At 38.4% G+C, this 17,231-nt stretch overlaps 1 protein-coding gene across 1 annotated transcript in view; it reads right to left on the minus strand.

Moving 5' to 3' along the window:
• KDSR (3-ketodihydrosphingosine reductase) overlaps positions 1 to 15,916 on the minus strand; it is a 37,378-nt gene extending 21,462 nt beyond the window's left edge. The window contains exons 1-3 of the mRNA XM_063298801.1: positions 15,694 to 15,916; positions 9,418 to 9,507; positions 6,694 to 6,750 (exon numbers count right to left, since the gene is read on the minus strand). Coding sequence (XP_063154871.1) covers positions 6,694 to 6,750; positions 9,418 to 9,507; positions 15,694 to 15,822 — 276 coding nt within the window. The 5' untranslated portion in view covers positions 15,823 to 15,916. The remainder of the gene's footprint in view (positions 1 to 6,693; positions 6,751 to 9,417; positions 9,508 to 15,693) is intronic.
• Between the last annotated feature and the right edge of the window lie 1,315 nt (positions 15,917 to 17,231).

The following is a 17,231-nucleotide window of genomic DNA, read 5'->3' on the forward strand; positions in this document are numbered from 1 at the left end:
TTATTGTATATTCATTCAAATTTTATTGTATATTTATTCTGTATTGTAAACCGCCCAGAGTCCCTCCAGTCGGAGGAGATGGGTGGTGACAAATTTGATAAATAAATAAATAAATGGTTAGTTATCACTGTTTTGTCTCTGATAATGCATAAATACCAAATTAATGTGACTCCGACAGAGCAGGTGTATGCTTATAAATATCTTGGGGTGCAGTTCCAGGCCTCCTTCCCTTGAAGCACAAATTTCTCTTATCGGGCCAGCATTGCTTAATGTAGCTCTCAGCTATCTTGAGATTTTTCCATTCAAAAGGAGCACATTTTATTTCCACAGCCTGCAAGGCCTTTCATGCAAAGGTTATTTCTCAGCCTCTTTATGGAGTTCAGAATTATACTTTTACAAAGGTTTAATACTCTGGAGTATGTCCAGTGTATCCTTGCAGTTCCGAAATGCATCAAGAATGCTGCCTTACTGTTAGAGACAGGTTAATTTCTGGTTTAAATTATTTTTTCTCCTATATGTTTGGCCCCACTGGTTCTGAGATCATTTTAAATCACTCTAAATTTCTAAATTTAGATGTCTTTTGAGAGAACCTCTGCCCATTAGAGTTTGAAAATGCCGACAGTCATTTTAAGCAATGTATCTGGGATTGTTGTTGTTGTTTATTCGTTTAGTCGCTTCTGACTCTTCATGACTTCATGGACCAGCCCACGCCAGAGCTTCCTGTCGGTCATCAACACCCCCAGCTCCCCCAGGGACGAATCCGTCACCTCTAGAATATCATCCATCCACCTTGCCCTTGGTCGGCCCCTCTTCCTTTTGCCCTCCACTCCCCCTAGCATCAGCATCTTCTCCAGGGTGTCCTGTCTTCTCATTATGTGGCCAAAGTATTGCCTTTAATATCATTCCCTCAAGTGAGCAGTCTGGCTTGATTTCCTGGAGGATGGACTGGTTTGATCTTCTTGCAGTCCAAGGCACTCTCAGAATTTTCCTTCAACACCACAATTCAAAAGCATCGATCTTCCTTCGCTCAGCCTTCCTTATGGTCCAGCTCTCGCAGCCATATCTTACTACAGGGAACACCATTGCTTTAACTATGTGGACCTTTGTTGTCAGTGTGATGTCTCTGCTCTTAACTATTTTATCGAGATTTGTCATTGCTCTTCTCCCAAGGATTAAGTGTCTTCTGATTTCCTGACTGCAGTCAGCATCTGCAGTAATCTTTGCACCTAGAAATACAAAGTCTTTCACTGCTTCTACATTTTCTCCCTCTATTTGTCAGTTATCAATCAAGCTGGTTGCCATAATCTTGGTTTTTTTGAGATTTAGCTGCAAGCCAGCTTTTGCACTTTCTTCTTTCACCTTCATCATAAGGCTCCTCAGTTCCTCTTCGCTTTCAGCCACCAAAGTGGTATCATCTGCATATCTGAGATTGTTAATGTTTCTTCCAGCGATTTTAACTCCAGCCTTGGATTCCTCAAGCCCAGCATGTCGCATGATGTGTTCTGCGTACAAGTTGAATAGGTAGGGTGAGAGTATACAGCCCTGCCATACTCCTTTCCCAATCTTAAACCAGTCTGTTGTTCCGTGGTCTGTTCTTACTGTTGCTACTTGGTCGTTATACAGATTCTTCAGGAGGCAGACAAGATGACTTGGTATCCCCATACCGCTAAGAACTTGCCACAATTCATATGGTCCACACAGTCAAAGGCTTTAGAATAGTCAATAAAACAGAAACAGAGGTTTTTCTGAAACTCCCTGGCTTTTTCCATTATCCAGCGGATATTGGCAATTTGGTCCCTAGTTCCTCTGCCTTTTCTAAATCCAGCTTGTATATCTGGCAATTCTCACTCCATGAGTTGCTGAAGTCTACCTTGCAGGATTTTGAGCATTACCTTACTGGCATGTGAAATGAGTGCCACTGTTCGATAGTTTGAACATTCTTTAGTGTTTCCCTTTTTTGGTATGGGGATATAAGTTGATTTTTTCCAGTCTGATGGCCATTCTTGTGTTTTCCAAATTTGCTGGCATATAGCGTGCATTACCTTGACAGCATCATCTTGCAAGATTTGGAACAGTTCAGCTGGGATGCCGTTGTCTACTGCTGCCTTGTTATTAGCAATGCTTCTTAAGGCCCATTCAACCTCACTCTTCAGGATGTCTGGCTCTAGCTCACTGACCACACCATCAAAGCTATCCCCGATATTGTTATCCTTCCTATACAGGTCTTCCATATATTCTTGCCACCTGTTCTTGATCTCTTCTTCTTCTGTTAGGTCCTTGCCATCTTTGTTTTTGATCATACCCATTTTGGCCTGGAATTTACCTCCAATGTTTCTAATTTTCTGGAAGAGGTCTCTTCTCCTTCCTATTCTATTGTCTTCTTCCACTTCCGCGCATTGCTTGTTTAAAAATAATTCCTTATCTCTTCTGGCTAACCTCTGGAATTTTGCATTTAATGGGGCATATCTCCCCCTATCACTGTTGCCTTTTGCTTTCCTTCTTTCTTGGGCTACTTCTAGTGTCTCAGCAAACAGCCATTTTGCCTTCTTGGTTTTCTCTTTCTTCGGGATGTATTTTGTTGCTGCCTCTTGAACAATGTTGCGGACTTCTGTCCATAGTTCTTCTGGGACCCTATCTACTAAGTCCAGTCCCTTAAATCTGTTCTTCAGCTCCACTGCATATTCCTTAGGAATATCAGTGAGCTCATATCTAGCTGATCTGTGGGTCTTCCCTAATCTCTTTAGTCTGATCCTAAATTGTGCAAGAAGAAGTTTGTGATCTGAACTACAGTCAGCTCCAGGTCTTGTTTTTACCGACTGTATAGATGTCCGCCACCTTTGGCTGCAAAGGATGTAGTCAATCTGGTTTCGGTGTTGTCCATCTGGGGAAGTCCATGTATAAAGCCGTCTCTTAGGTTGCTGGAAGAGAGTGTTTGTTATGCAGAGTGAGTTGTCTTGGCAAAATTCTATCAGTCTATGTCCTGCTTCATTTTGTTCACCCAGGCCATGCTTACCTGTAATTCCAGGTGTCATTTGACTGCCCACCTTAGCATTCCAGTCTCCCGTGATGAAAATAACATCTCTTTTAGTCGTGTTGTCCAGTAGGTGCTGCAGATCCTCATAGAACTGCTCTACTTCAGCTTCTTCAGCATCTGTGGTTGGGGCATATATTTGGATCACTGTGATGTTAGATGGCTTGCCCTGAATTCGAATTGGGATCATTCTATCGTTTTTTGGATTGTATCCAAGCACTGCTTTAGCCACTTTACTATTAATTATGAAGGCTACTCCATTTCTTCTGTGGTCCTCTTGTCCACAGTAGTAGATCTGGTGGTCATTTGATGTGAAGTGGCCCATTCCAGTCCATTTCAGTTCACTGACTCCCAAAATGTCTATCTTTAATCTTGACATCTCACCAATAACCACATCCAATTTGCGCTGGCTCATAGATCTTACATTCCAGGTTCCAATGGTGTGTTGATCCTTAGAACATCGGATTCGCCGTTCACCACCAGCACCGTCGGCTGCTAGCCGTCCTTTCGGCTTTGAGCTAGCTGCATCATCACATCTGGGGCTAGTTGAACTCATCCTCTGTTCCTCCCCAGTAGCATTTTGACCATCTTCTGACCTGGGGATCTCATCTTCCGATGGTATACCGACATATCTCTGGTTGTACTGATCCATTTAGTTTTCACGGCAAGAATACTGGGGTGGGTTGCCATTACCTTCCCCAGGGATCGCATTTAGTCTGACCTCTCTGTCATGACCTTCCCGTCTTGGGTGGCCCTTCACAGTTTAGCTCATGGCATCATTGAGGTGCTCAAGCTCCAGCACCATGACAAGGTAACGATCCTTTGCTGAAGGTATCTGGGATACTGATTTCCAAATCAGCCTAAGCCTAGTACCCAATCCCACAGTTTGTGGATTTTTTTTTTTCAAATGTACAGGTGCCATTGTCCTATCTTTCTTCTTTTCCAGTTCTGAAATTCTGCTGGGCCTCCATCTTGGCCAGGTTGGATACACTACTTTTCAGGGGCTTTATAAGAATATCCCTCTATATCAACACTTATGCCCATACGAGGACAGGTCTGTGGAATACTTGAGTCATATTCTCCTTTGTTGCTCTCTTTAGAGGGAATTTCCGATGAGGTTCATCTATCCTATTCTGAAGAAATATCCTGGCAGAGAGTATAAAGCTTATCTGCTGCTGCTTCTGTCTGACATATCTCCCCAGGTTGTTTGATTCTATACCTCTGTTTGTTCTATTCATCCCACATAATACTGAAGAATAACAGCAATCTTGGTGATTGCCACTATTATCCATATTATTGATATATTATGTTATTGTATTTCCTACTTATTTTTATTTATATCCATAGATTTTACTTGTATATCTGATATACATTCTTCACGTATATTGTGTTTCTGGCTCTAAAGCCATAATAAAGATTAAAATTAAGACAGACGCTTGTACAAGTTACTCAGAAATCCTACTAGATTCAATTAGGTTTAACCCCAGTTGTTTTTAGAAGTCCACTGTAATAATATTGAATATTTTACATTTTTAAACCATTACTGAAATATTACTATTATAGTTCACAACACACCATTATAAAATGAGGCATTTGCCTGTAGAATATATTATTTTCCTATCTTTAGGGCACACTAGAGGCAATAGAATTAATACTGATAATTTCTTTTTCTAATTAATTAGCTCTCGTCTGCATAATGCCCTCTGGGTTAGAAGCAGAGCTATATTTATGGGTCTTAATTAGGACTGATATATCCAGAATTGCCCCTAAATACAAAATCTACTAATTCCCAAGATGGCAGAGGAATTAATTTTTTATATATATCAGAAGCTAGTGAAAAGGCTAATCCCAACTTAACTTCTATTTTAATAGAGAAGCACTTTCTTTAAAGACAACAGAAGGCTTGGGTAACATTTAGCCACTCTCCCATTTTCTATCTCTGCTTCTTTTACTCTATCACAGCTCTTCAACGCTTGTTTATTTCCTTATGTTCTCAACTTCTTCTTCTCTCTATTAATCTCATTCTATCATACTTTACCTACACACTTACCTTTTCTACTTTTTCTCCCTTTTCCTTATTCAACTTGGCATCAAAAACATACAATTGTTTCAAAGATCACTTATCCATTACTTTAGATACATGGTATGGTTTATGCATCATGCTAAAATATAATCTGGGTTGCTTGATTTTAGCTTGTCATATAGTGTAAACCTAGCTACTGTGGCTTGTTCAACAAACCAGAGATAAGGCAAATTATGACTTTGTACAACGTAAATCAGCCAGCATGCATTACATTGATCACCTACAATACAGACTGGAAGAGTTAAAGCCTGTAGCTTTCCTGAGGTCAGAGGTCCACCTTCCATCCACCTCAGCTTGACCGATAATGAGATATATTAAAAATTGTAATGCAATGAAATCTAAGAGCCACAGGTTCTCTATCCTTGAACTACTGTGCAGTTATGGATTCATGATCTGCTATAAGCTATTGGAGAAAATTTTGTTGTGCTTGTTGATTTCGCATACTCAGAATGTGAGAACTCACAAACAAACACCTCTCTATATTTAATCTATTTGTATTTATTTATTTTATTAATATATTTTATTTTATTAATTTAATTACTGTATTGTTTATTTATTATTTTATTAATATATTTAATAAAGAGCCAGTTTGGTCTAGTGGTTAACCCAACAGGCTAGAAACTAGGAGCCTGTGAGTTCTAATCCTGCCTTAGGCATGAAAGCCGGATGGGTGACTTTGGGCCAGTCACTCCCTCTCAGCCCAACTCACCTCATAGGGTTGTTGTTGTGCGGAAAAGAGAAAGAGGAAGGAGTGTTAGGTATGTTCCCTGCCTTGAGTTATTTATAAAAATAATAAAGGCGGGATAAAAAAATCTTTAAAACATTTTTTAAAAATCTGCTGCTTTTCTTCAAATCACAGAATGGTTTTATACCTCTATTGCAGTAGTAGATATAAGGTAGCAGGCTCTGAGGATCTCTAAGGTTTTCTGCCACCTACACTACTGGCTTGTGGAATTCATTATTTATTTATTTATTTAATTTATTTATTTATCTAATTTATCCCCACCCATCTCCTCCCATCGGAGGCCTCTGGGCGGTTTACAACCAGTGATTAAAACCATCAGAATAATACAAAAAATAAAATACTATAAAAATACTATAAATAGAAATAAAGAATAAAGAATAAAAAATCCAAGTGATGAAATTATGGGTCATTCATTCCAGAGAGGTAACATAAGTGAGCCTGCTTCTTCTGCCATGAATAATATAATTATTCTGGGAACTCCCTACGCTTTAAAGACTTTGACTAAAAGGATGTAAATCCCATTAGTTTCAGAAAAGATACTACTGGGAACTTTTAGAGGCCTCTCTCAGAGTAAATGTGTATTTCTACTCTCTGGCTGTTATCACAATGGATATATGTAGTTTAGACCTTCTTTTTCCTTAACAAAAAAGCTTCAGATTAACTATGAAATTATTTTGTGCAGTTTTTTAGTTTTAGAACTTACAAGGAAACTGTTACATCACCTTTTATTTACAAAAGCATTTGGTAGTTAGGACAGCAATGCTTTATTTACTTTAATTCTAAGTGGCAGAGAGACAGAAACGCAGTTTGTTAAAAGTGAAAGTGGAATCTTACCTGCTTATCATTAACTGAGAACTTCTCAATTTCTCTCTTGGCCTCCAAGAGACGTTTCTGGAATTAAATAAGCATTGGACTTGCTACTAAAATGATTATGTTAAATGAAAACATTTCTAAAGATATTTTAAAAATTACCATAGACCATATAACAAATGTCTATTGACTTAATCAATGTATTGCAAATTCTGTAACTATATAAGCATCTTGTTTCAGCCAATTTGAACTAGATCAACCATTTACCTTCATTTTCAGAAGTTTGACTTGAGATTTGTCTATATTCATGTGCAATACAAGTCCATCAATACGTATTCAGAAGTTTCATTGTGTTCCATGGGACTTACTAAGATGTAAATCTGCACAGGAGAGTAGCCTTGATTCTGAAGTTCTCCACTTTCCAAGAAGCAAACAAACATTATCATAAGGCATCCACCTGACATGCATCATTCCAGTGGCAACAGGGATGTAACAGAAATGCAGGATGTGGTAATTGGCACTTTACTTGAAAGTCATTATTATATGGATATGCAGTGCTTTGGATTTGGACCTTAAAAGATGCTTTAGAGGATCATGGGGTGTACACTGCACAGGGCCACCCTAAGAAAGCTATATCTTTTCTTTTAACTCAACTACATGTTCAAGTTAAGAAGGCACATTCAAGGTGTGACAATGCACTCGGCAGAAAGCATGGGTAAGCTGTCAGTGCCTCCTTAACTCAAATATGTTTTCCTGGGATCACGTGGCTACCTTCTGAGCCCAGGAAGAGATGCAGCTTCTTTAAGCAATGCCAAATGGTGTGATGTGCATGCCTATACCCACTCCAAAGCAATTTTTCAATTTGGTTCAGAAACACTGCACATCCCTACTCCATTAGTCTGTAGATGGCATAATGTCCCCAACACAAGACTATATGTACATCTGTTGAGAGCTGGAATTCTAGCCAACACTATTCAAGATAAAAAGGTAATATAATATTGTAGCACCACACCACTGCAAACAAAGTTATTTTTGCATTTCATTCTAGTGAGCATTTTTAAATTTTCCTATACTTTCATTTTCAGCTATTAAATGGTTATATTTATGCTTTTGTATTGTTGCTTGTTTCCATTTAATTAAATTATATCTATGCTACTTTGATTTAGTCATAAAAAGCTGGGGGCTGTAAATTCCAAGCTAAAAATTTTAAAAAGTTTCTAATACAGAATGTATGGTAAGTAGCTACTTACTATACAGGGTCTACTTAACCCTTTACAGAAAAGAGTCTACTTAATCTTTTCAAGCCCATAGAACAACATAAATAGATATGGAATACTTATAACTGTTTCTTTAATGAAAGAGGACACAACATCTGCCCAAAAACATGTGGCTTGATATGAGAGCACTAAGGACCTGAAGACTCCAGCTTCTTCCTACACCTTTATTTCTAGCTGCTAGTGAAAAGGAACAATACCTCTAGTGACAATAGCAGCAGGACCAGCTGTTTAAGTCCTAGGCAGTCTTTGTTGAAGAGCTGGCCAAAGGGGAATATTCCCTTGAGAGCTTCACCTGAGCTTTAGACGTGGAAGTCTGAGGCCTGTTTCTGCCCAGGTATCAGCCACCTTGGTGTTGATTGAAATGAAGATGTGTGGGCCGCATAAGGCTATGTTTTGGGGATGAGCACGCTTGAAAACTTTATTGTTTGCCAGGAGGTTTCATTGTGCAAGTGGAGATGCTAACTACGGCCTTAGCTTTGGAGCTGATCACAGTGTCCTTTGATGACTGACAACTGAGACTAGATGTACTGTACTCATTCTGCTGGGTGTCATCACAGTGTCCTTTGATGACTGACAACTGAGACTAGATGTACTGTACTCATTCTGCTGGGTGTGTTGACATATTTCAGTGGAGGCTGTCTGAACATGTGGTTGTTCAACTCTGTAGTGGGTGCAGAGCTGTGGGTGCTTTCCAACAGGGATGGGAACAGTTTCTTTGAGTCTGTGACTATGTCACTTCATGCTTTGCAGTACCCTGAATAAGGAAGTCTGCATAAGTATAGAAATGCTTCTATAGCAGCAAATGGCTGGGTTAGAACCATTTCACCTCTATTCTTTGTGGAGTTATGGTGAAGCAGTGCAGTAGAGACATGCTGAATGCCATCAATAAAGGTCTGTACATCTCTATATGCAAAACAGCAGTTTGACAGGGGAGTGGGACCAGGCACACATGAGAAGGTGTACCAGTAGGACAAAGAACACTAGCTCTGTGCCTTGTCCTCCAGATTGCTGAGTTCCATGCAGGAAGAAGCACAGAGACATTGTTCCTTGTGCACTGAGAACCCATCCTATAGTAGTAGGATGAAGGGTTTCCCTCCTCAAAGCCCAATCCACTGATAGTATCTGAATGGCTGATATTGCTGTGATCCTATCCTGATTTTCCTACATCAGATCCAAATTTACAAGAGTAACTTCTTTATTATAAAAACAAAAATGGCACAAATTCAGCTATAGTTGTTGTTGTTTATTCGTTTAGTCGCTTCCGACTCTTCGTGACTTCAGCTATAGTTAGCTATCACTAATTTAATTTCCATTTTTTTCAATGGGATTTAGTCACAGCCATCGTTAGTTGAGTTTGAATCCCAGAATGCATTTAACTAAACAGTAGCACCTTATAATAACTACTGTTTAAAAGCCTGTAATTAGTAGCTTAAAACATGAACGCTATTAAATAAACAAACTTAAAATTTACCTCATTTCTTGCAATCAGTGTTATAAAAGCACCTTGCTTGAAGCACTCAATAGCAACGCTTTTCCCAATGCCACTGGAACCACCAGTTACCTTTTAAGTAAAGGAGATACAGATTAAAGCCATGAAGTTAGTAATATTATCATTGTACAGCTCTTAGAAATAAGAATTCTAAGTAGAATCTACACACTTGCATGTACCAGCATTTTCCCTCCATATGCAGTGGGACATTTCTGGTCCACAGCTAATACTATGAAGATGCTAAGCAATAGTAGAAATGCTTGGAAGTTGTGTCCCTGGATAGTCAAGTTCATTTTAAACATAATTATTCACTAGGGCTGTGCATCCCACAACTCTACTCTTAGATCTACTCCGTTAATATGACAAAATCATAGCTGGGGTATATTTGCACATCACAGCACTGAGATATGTTCTCTGCAATTGTACCCATGTCGAATTACAGAGTGCCAGGCAGATGGGTATAAAGCCATGGGACCACAAATTAGGAATCTATGGTTCTCTCTCTTTTTTTATTGTATTTATTGAGATTTTACATAAAGTAAAAAGCAAATCTAAACAAAAAGACAAAAAAGTACAAAAGAGTTCAGGAAAAGTAAAAAGAGGGAAAAAAACTAAAGTTATGAAATATAATGACTGCTGACCTTCTCTTCAACAGATATTAACAAACCTATTTTCTCCCCTCCCTCTTAACTCTTCCAGAAATCCCTTCAACCCCTTATTTAATTCTCATCTGTTTCAAATCATCATTTCACATTTTTCTTCTTTTAGCAAAAAGTCCATAAAAAGTTTTCAGTCTTTTAAAAAAGCACTTGTTAGTTTCTCCCTTATCAAACAGGTCAGTTTTGCCATTTCCACTAGTTCTGACATTTTTACAATCCATTCCTCCATTGCGGAAATTTCAATACTCTTCCATTTTTGTACATATAATAATCTTGTTGCTGTTACCATATACAAAACTAATCTTCCATGAGTCTTTTCTAATTTAGCATCCATAAGTCCCAATGAAAAACGTTCTGGTTTTTTTGCAATATTATTATTTAAAATTCTTTGTATCATTGTATTGTAAATTGCAAAAAGAACCATTACTAAAGAGGCCAAATAAGAAAAAAAATTAAGACACAGAGATTAAATGAGTTCTTAATGTACCCCAAAAGGGTGCAAATTCTCATTCTGATACTTCTTTGAAAAGGAAATGATGTAAGACAGCTTAATAAACTTGGTTTGCATTTGTGTTTAAAAATCTGCGCAGATAGTTTGTAATTTGTACAATGTTTTCATCTTAAATATGCGCTAAGCAGAACATTTTTTCTCCATAAGTTATTTCTTAATGTAAATTGAAAAAGGCTGTGTTTTGTGTATTTGTAAGCTAAGAAGGAAGCAATGGCAAAGCACTTCCGAAAAACCTTGCCAAGAAAACTGGAGGGACTTGTCCAGGCAGTCTCTGAAAATTGGACACAACTGAATGGATTTAAAAACAAAACTATGACGCAAAAATGAATAGTAATTTTCTGAAAATAGCTTTTAAATTAAAAATAAGGTAAAATAAACAAAAAGTGGGTGACAACTTAAAAAAATGCCACAATTAGTTTTGAAATTAAAGGAACCAAAACAATGCCATTAAGCACCCTTGGAACACTGCAAAAAAGCACCTTTCTATAATGCCACAGAAATATAAACTCTCAATATCAGGCTATGAATAGTTCTTATCTGTATTCTGAATGAAAAAGTTCATGATCCATGAAGCTATTTGTTTTTAACTGACAGCAACCTGTTAGGAAGGGATCATGGCAATAAGGTATTAGACCTACCAAACATGGATTGCAAAAATCTAAATGACCACTAGATGTCAGAAAAAAGTTAAGAGTTCTCTGTATCTCTTCCCTGCCATTATTGTTCATCCAGATTTTGGAAGCTTAGGTATGTCGGGGTACACTCTAAACTCTCACTTATAAGGAAGAAGCACTGTATAGGTTGTCTTGAGCTCCTTAATGAAGGCTGGGAAGTAATAACAACAACAACAACAATAATAATAATAATCAGAGACACACCCTCTGTTGGGAATCAATTCAATATATGAAATAGAATGTTATTAAGTAATAAGTAGAAGTAAGAGGAAAACTCGAATCCTATAAATCAATACAAATGTATACAGGATTCCATCCGTGTAGAGTTACTAAATAGGTTTTAGAGAACCTTCCCCTACTGTACCCCCCTCCTACCTACAATCATTTTCCAAATTATCTTTCAAGTAATCCAATTCAACAAAAACACAGAAAACCCAAAGAGAGCGGAGGTATATGGGGAAATCGCTAGGAAGGTAGATTTGCATTTTAAAAAGCCACAAGAGGCATCTGTTTTGTTAGTTGGAGAAATAAAAAGCATAAAGTGGGAATATAGTTACCTCATAAGGTAACACACTGATCAGCTTTTTATTTCTTTAAAATTTTCTTTCTGCAGAAGGTCATCCAGCCACCTATCAGCTTTCAGGGCTCAAGTGATACTAGAATATATTGTTTTTGATCGGCTACAGAAACTTCTTGCCCCAAAGTGCACCCCCCAGAAGGAAAATTCAGATTTTCTTTTCTCCAAGAACCTTTGTAAGATAGATAAATAGATAGCCCTTTCTTGCTGTCTGTAGAGAGAAATAATATCCCAAAGATTTTCCTCCACTTAACAGATTAAAAAAAAATGTCTTTAGACTTTGTTACAATTAGCATAAAATTTTTGTGTGAAGGAAATGAAATATATTATTTCCATAGATTTTAGTCACACATATTTGAATGCAATTAAGCCAAATCTAAGCAGCAAAACAATGACTGATAGTGACTCTTGTTTGCTTCATAAAAACCAATAAACAACACATAGAAACATATGATTATTACATTACCTATAGCCTAGATTCACATTAACACAATAGTATGGGAAATCTTAATCATGAGAACACTGTATGTCAGAATGAAATCCCTATGAAAAATTTTCTACAAATATTTTATAACAATATTTAATATTGATATAATGGACTTAGGTGTTCAGAGAACTTTATACTTTGACCAACTATTGATGCTGACCTGATTTTTTGGGTTATTTTCAGTATTTATACCTCATTATCTGACAACTCCTGTAATCAGCTAGCTCTTGGTCACAGACCAGGCAAATATCGCCAAGAAAACTTACTATTCTGAAACATTAAATAGGAAAGTGAGTTCAAACATTGTTACTTGCGTTCGCTGTTTTTTTCTCAAGTCTGAAACAAATCTTTGATTTTTATATTGATCTATGGCCTTAATAAAGATTTGATTTGATTCCTTGACTTTGTCCCATCCTTGAGACCAGACAAGGCAATTATGAGTAGCATTGCTTCCAATGTTCTACCTGCTTTGACTGCCACAATTTGGTTCTCTTTCCCTAAATGACTTCTGTTCATGCTGCTGCTCCTACTGGCTAAGCCTGGATGGGTAATGGGGGAACAGAACAGTTACCTAAATACCCATTCAGGCATTGCTGCTGCGAGGCCCCACTCAGTGACTTGTCTGAGTCAGACAAGATGCTGCATCTGCATTCAGGGGCGATTCTGGCTGTCTTATTCCAAACATAAAAACAGGCAAAGACTGCTGTCTGCCTGGTAGACCTTTTTTTACAAGCTCTTTGGTGTGGGGTTGAGTTTTGCATTACCATATGCTTTCTTTTGCAGACAAGATCCATTAGGTAAATGCAAACGTATGTGCACATGCACTTTTTGTACTACGTATTACTATGCTGATGAAGTTTCAGATTAAGTTCTAAATGCAAAACTGTTTTTAATTAAAAGCATAGCAAAACCAAACGAACAAGACTCCAAGAGAAGCTTTCAAAACAAAACATGCCCAGTTTTCTTGAGAACCTGGCTCTAGTAAATATATTATACAGAATTCTAGTAACCAAACTGCACTGAAAACTGAGAATTTCTACTTCTTCCTGCTCTTTGATTTTCTTAAGAGTTTCAGATAAACAAACAAGATAAGTACCCAGTAAGCTAAACTAAAACCTGGAGAACATTACTAGATGATAGGCCTGAAGATTGTGTTCTGTAATCTCATCTCCTATGGTGAGAACAAGACTTGGTACATCCACAGTCCAAACAGTATCATTTAACAGTAAGCTTTTTAATAACATAAGAAAAGGGATTGGCAATGTGCTCACACACATCCAGATATTAACCTAATTTTTTAAATATATTTTTAATAAAATGATTTTAATAAAATAAAATCTCACAAGATTTTGGCCATTTTTAAATGATTTTTTTTGAGGGACACCCAGGCTATTGTGCAATATTATGGAATGATTTGAGACCACAAGTATGAGTTACTATTGCGTTTCTTCATTCATTCTTCATTCCTTGCCCTAGATAAAAACCAACGTTTTTTGAGCAAGTAGAATTAGGTGGTTGTTTGCTGTCAAACATTATCTGTTTGTTATAAGATAATCCTTGTCTATACAAAACAAGAAAATCCAGTATGCTTCCATCACGCCTCCTCAGGGAAATAATGGACTGCGTGTTGCTGCTAATAGTGTTGGTGTATGTCCATGTGGAACATAAAGTGGTTTCAGATAACCTATCAAAAAAATATAGTAAAAGAATCTCTACAAAGTGTGGCGAATCAGTACAGTAAGTATAAACAACAGAATGTGAGAACAGGCATAAAATTATTGCAATGTGAGCTCTTTTGCAAAGATCTACCTCATTTATACACATTGCTATAGCCTAAAACTTTTGTTTAGCTTGTGTGTATCATGTCTGAAAAACCAAAATCTTACATGCTGTTAGGAATTTTTTTCTCAAATTATTTGAAATGCATGTAAGTAAAAAGCCTACATGTGCTGTTAATATGTGAATAAGGTTTTATGCTAGTCCTTATTATCATGCATCGTTAGTATTCAGTTTTGTCAAGTCTAGACAGCTCACTTTTGTCATCTTTGCTTCCTCCAGTCCCCAAATACATGAAAATACCAAGAAAAAGGAGAAAGGAAACACTTTATATACTAAGATCTCATGAACAATTGTCGATCTGCCTACTCTACCATAGGTATTTTGTTTTGTACAGATGCATCTTGTAAGCCATTGAGAGTCTTCTTGATTGTGGCAGGGGAAAATTCAATAAATAAATAAATTAGTGATATTTTCGCCACGTGGAGATCTAGGCCATGCAGCTGTTATTCCCCTTCACTAAAACCATGCTTTCAATTCATTTAGGGCCCCATATATAATGTAAGGTAGATTCTTCAACATGGTACCCTCCAGATGTGCTGAGATTCCCAACTCCTAGTCAGCAAAGCAGCGCATCTGCTTCTTTATAATGCAGATTATACAATAATGTTGTTTATAAGATCCCCTGGGGCCCTATACAATCAAAAACAGGAAATAATAAATATAAAAATGGTAAATATCTGCACAGGCCTGCAACATAAATTCACCCTGTGTCAGCTTTGAGCTGAAGGCAGTTCACTCTCCTACATGCCAGTCTAGAATCCTCAACACTTAGAATGGTAAAACAGTTAAAGCACAAATGCAGTTTAGGTATTTTTTTACAGTGCACACACAAAAAAGTCATTTGAAGTCTCAGACACACACTTGTGTCTAATTAAGATTGACTTGTTTTAAGCATATGTGACATTGTATTCAAGACCATTAAGTTTTGAATATTAACATATATACAGGTAAGAATTGTTTGGGTTAGGATTTACAGCTTGCATTTCCTCCAAAAAAAAACAGGGAAGGAGGAAAAGACCTTGCTTGATAAAAAAGCTCTTAGAATTTCGGGTATTTATTTTTTTCGAAGTGAAACATTACATAAAAGTCATGGGGGGCAAGAGAATCAGGAAAATTATCAAAACACACCAACATACTATTTACTAGTCAGTTCAAATCTTTTCTTCAATAATGAATTCAAAGAACACCTACAGTATTTCGCTTTAGGCTAAAAATAACCGAGGTCATTCACGCCCTTTTTGAATTGTAAGTGAACCCAAACATTCCAGAAACAACTTTCTGGAAGGCTGCATATTTAAATCGATACTTGCCATAGGGTTGCGGGCGTAGTTTAAATACACAATCAGGCATCTAATTCAGTAACACAGGCGGGGAGGAGTGGGGAGGGTAAGGGGATAGGAATCAGAGGTTTAAAGCCTCTGCCAGCAGGAGCGCAGATTTCATCCTTCTGTCCAGCCTCCTTTCTCCATCCCAAGTCCCCAGCCTTGCAATAATCTCTGCTAGATTCTCACCACAACGTGAGCCCCGGACAACGACAGAGGTTTGGGATGGTTCACCGGCAACACGAGGTAGAGAAGCAGCAGAAAGGCCACAACGAGGGCGACCCCCGTGGCCGCCAGCAGCAGAAGCGCCCCCGGCATCGCCGCACCCCGAACGTCACAGATTTGACTGAAGCGCGTCGCCGAGAACGCCGCGCCCCTCCCTGAGCTCCCGTTCGGCTGAGCTACCTAGTCAATCAGCGAAGATGCTCCACAGCTTCTTTTTCACGGAAACGAACCAGAGGATGAGGGGGTGTGAAGAAAACCAAGCTGCTCTCTCATTGGGAGGCGAGACCGAAAGGGAGACCTGATTGGCTGCCTATGCTGGGGGGAGGGAATAGGGACGAAGCAAGATGACATATCCGCACAACAATTGGCGGGCTCTCGAGCTTGAAGGAGGGAAGACCGAAGGGTTGCCGCTCGTGGCTAGGAGGGAGGAGAGGATAGGCGGGAGGAGAGGATGGCAGCTGAGAGCTTGCTAGGTATTGTTCTGTACTTGGCTCCATTTCCCGCCGGTGCCGCTGGAGGAGGAGGAGGAGGAGAGGAGAAGGAAGCAGTGGAAAACGGGCGGGAGCGGCGCAGCCGATCTTTGAAATGTAAATAGTGCGAGCAAGCCGCGCCTCATCCTGCTGTACCTAGAAATCATTCCTCCCAAACGGGCCTAATTGACAAGTTAACGTGCTCTTAGGATCGTCGCCTTAAATAACTCAAAGCATTCGAAGAACAGCACTGGAAGAGAATTAAAAAGTCCCAGTCAGATCAACAAGTGTTTCCTCTGGATAAAAATAATGTACAGGTTTACAGATGTGTTGTAAAGAAAACATCATAATCTGGGGCTTGTCTCATGAAAATACAGGGTGTACCAAAAGTCAGGCCCCATAGGCTATTATATAAACTGCACTACATATTTGAGTTGGTTGCCATTTTCTTGTAAACACTTCCTTGTTCGATGCATGACCTTTGAACTTTCCTGAAAAACAGTTTAATTAATAAAATACATTGTGTTTTATTCATTATGGGGCTTAACTTTTGGCACACCCTGTATATTTCACTACGTCTTGAAGACAGATGCAACAGACCCAGTTTAGAAATTACTGGTTCATTCAAGAGTACAGCAAATCAAAAGTGAATTGGATAATGTCCATGCATTTTTTTTAAATAGAATGCAGGATGAAGGATACAAGGAAATAAATTAGCAGGCAGCACTTTAAAAGCAGAGCCAGTTTGGCATAGTGATTAAGGCACCAGGCTAGAAACCGGGAGACCAAAGCCAGCTGGGCGATCTTGGGCCAGTTGTTCTCACTCAGCCCTGGAGAGGAGGCAATGGCAAACTACTTCTGAAAAACCTTGCCAAGAAAACTGCAGGGACTTGTCCCGCCAGTCTCTGAGAATTGGACATAAAAGCCAGTATTAATCCAAATCCAAATGCTTTAAATTGTACTTGCTGTGGTCTAACTGAGATATGAATAAATAACTTAATTACTTTTTTTTTAATAAGGCTTTATTAATTT

This window comes from Candoia aspera, chromosome 3 (assembly GCF_035149785.1).
Source record: "Candoia aspera isolate rCanAsp1 chromosome 3, rCanAsp1.hap2, whole genome shotgun sequence".
Lineage (NCBI taxonomy): Eukaryota > Metazoa > Chordata > Lepidosauria > Squamata > Boidae > Candoia > Candoia aspera.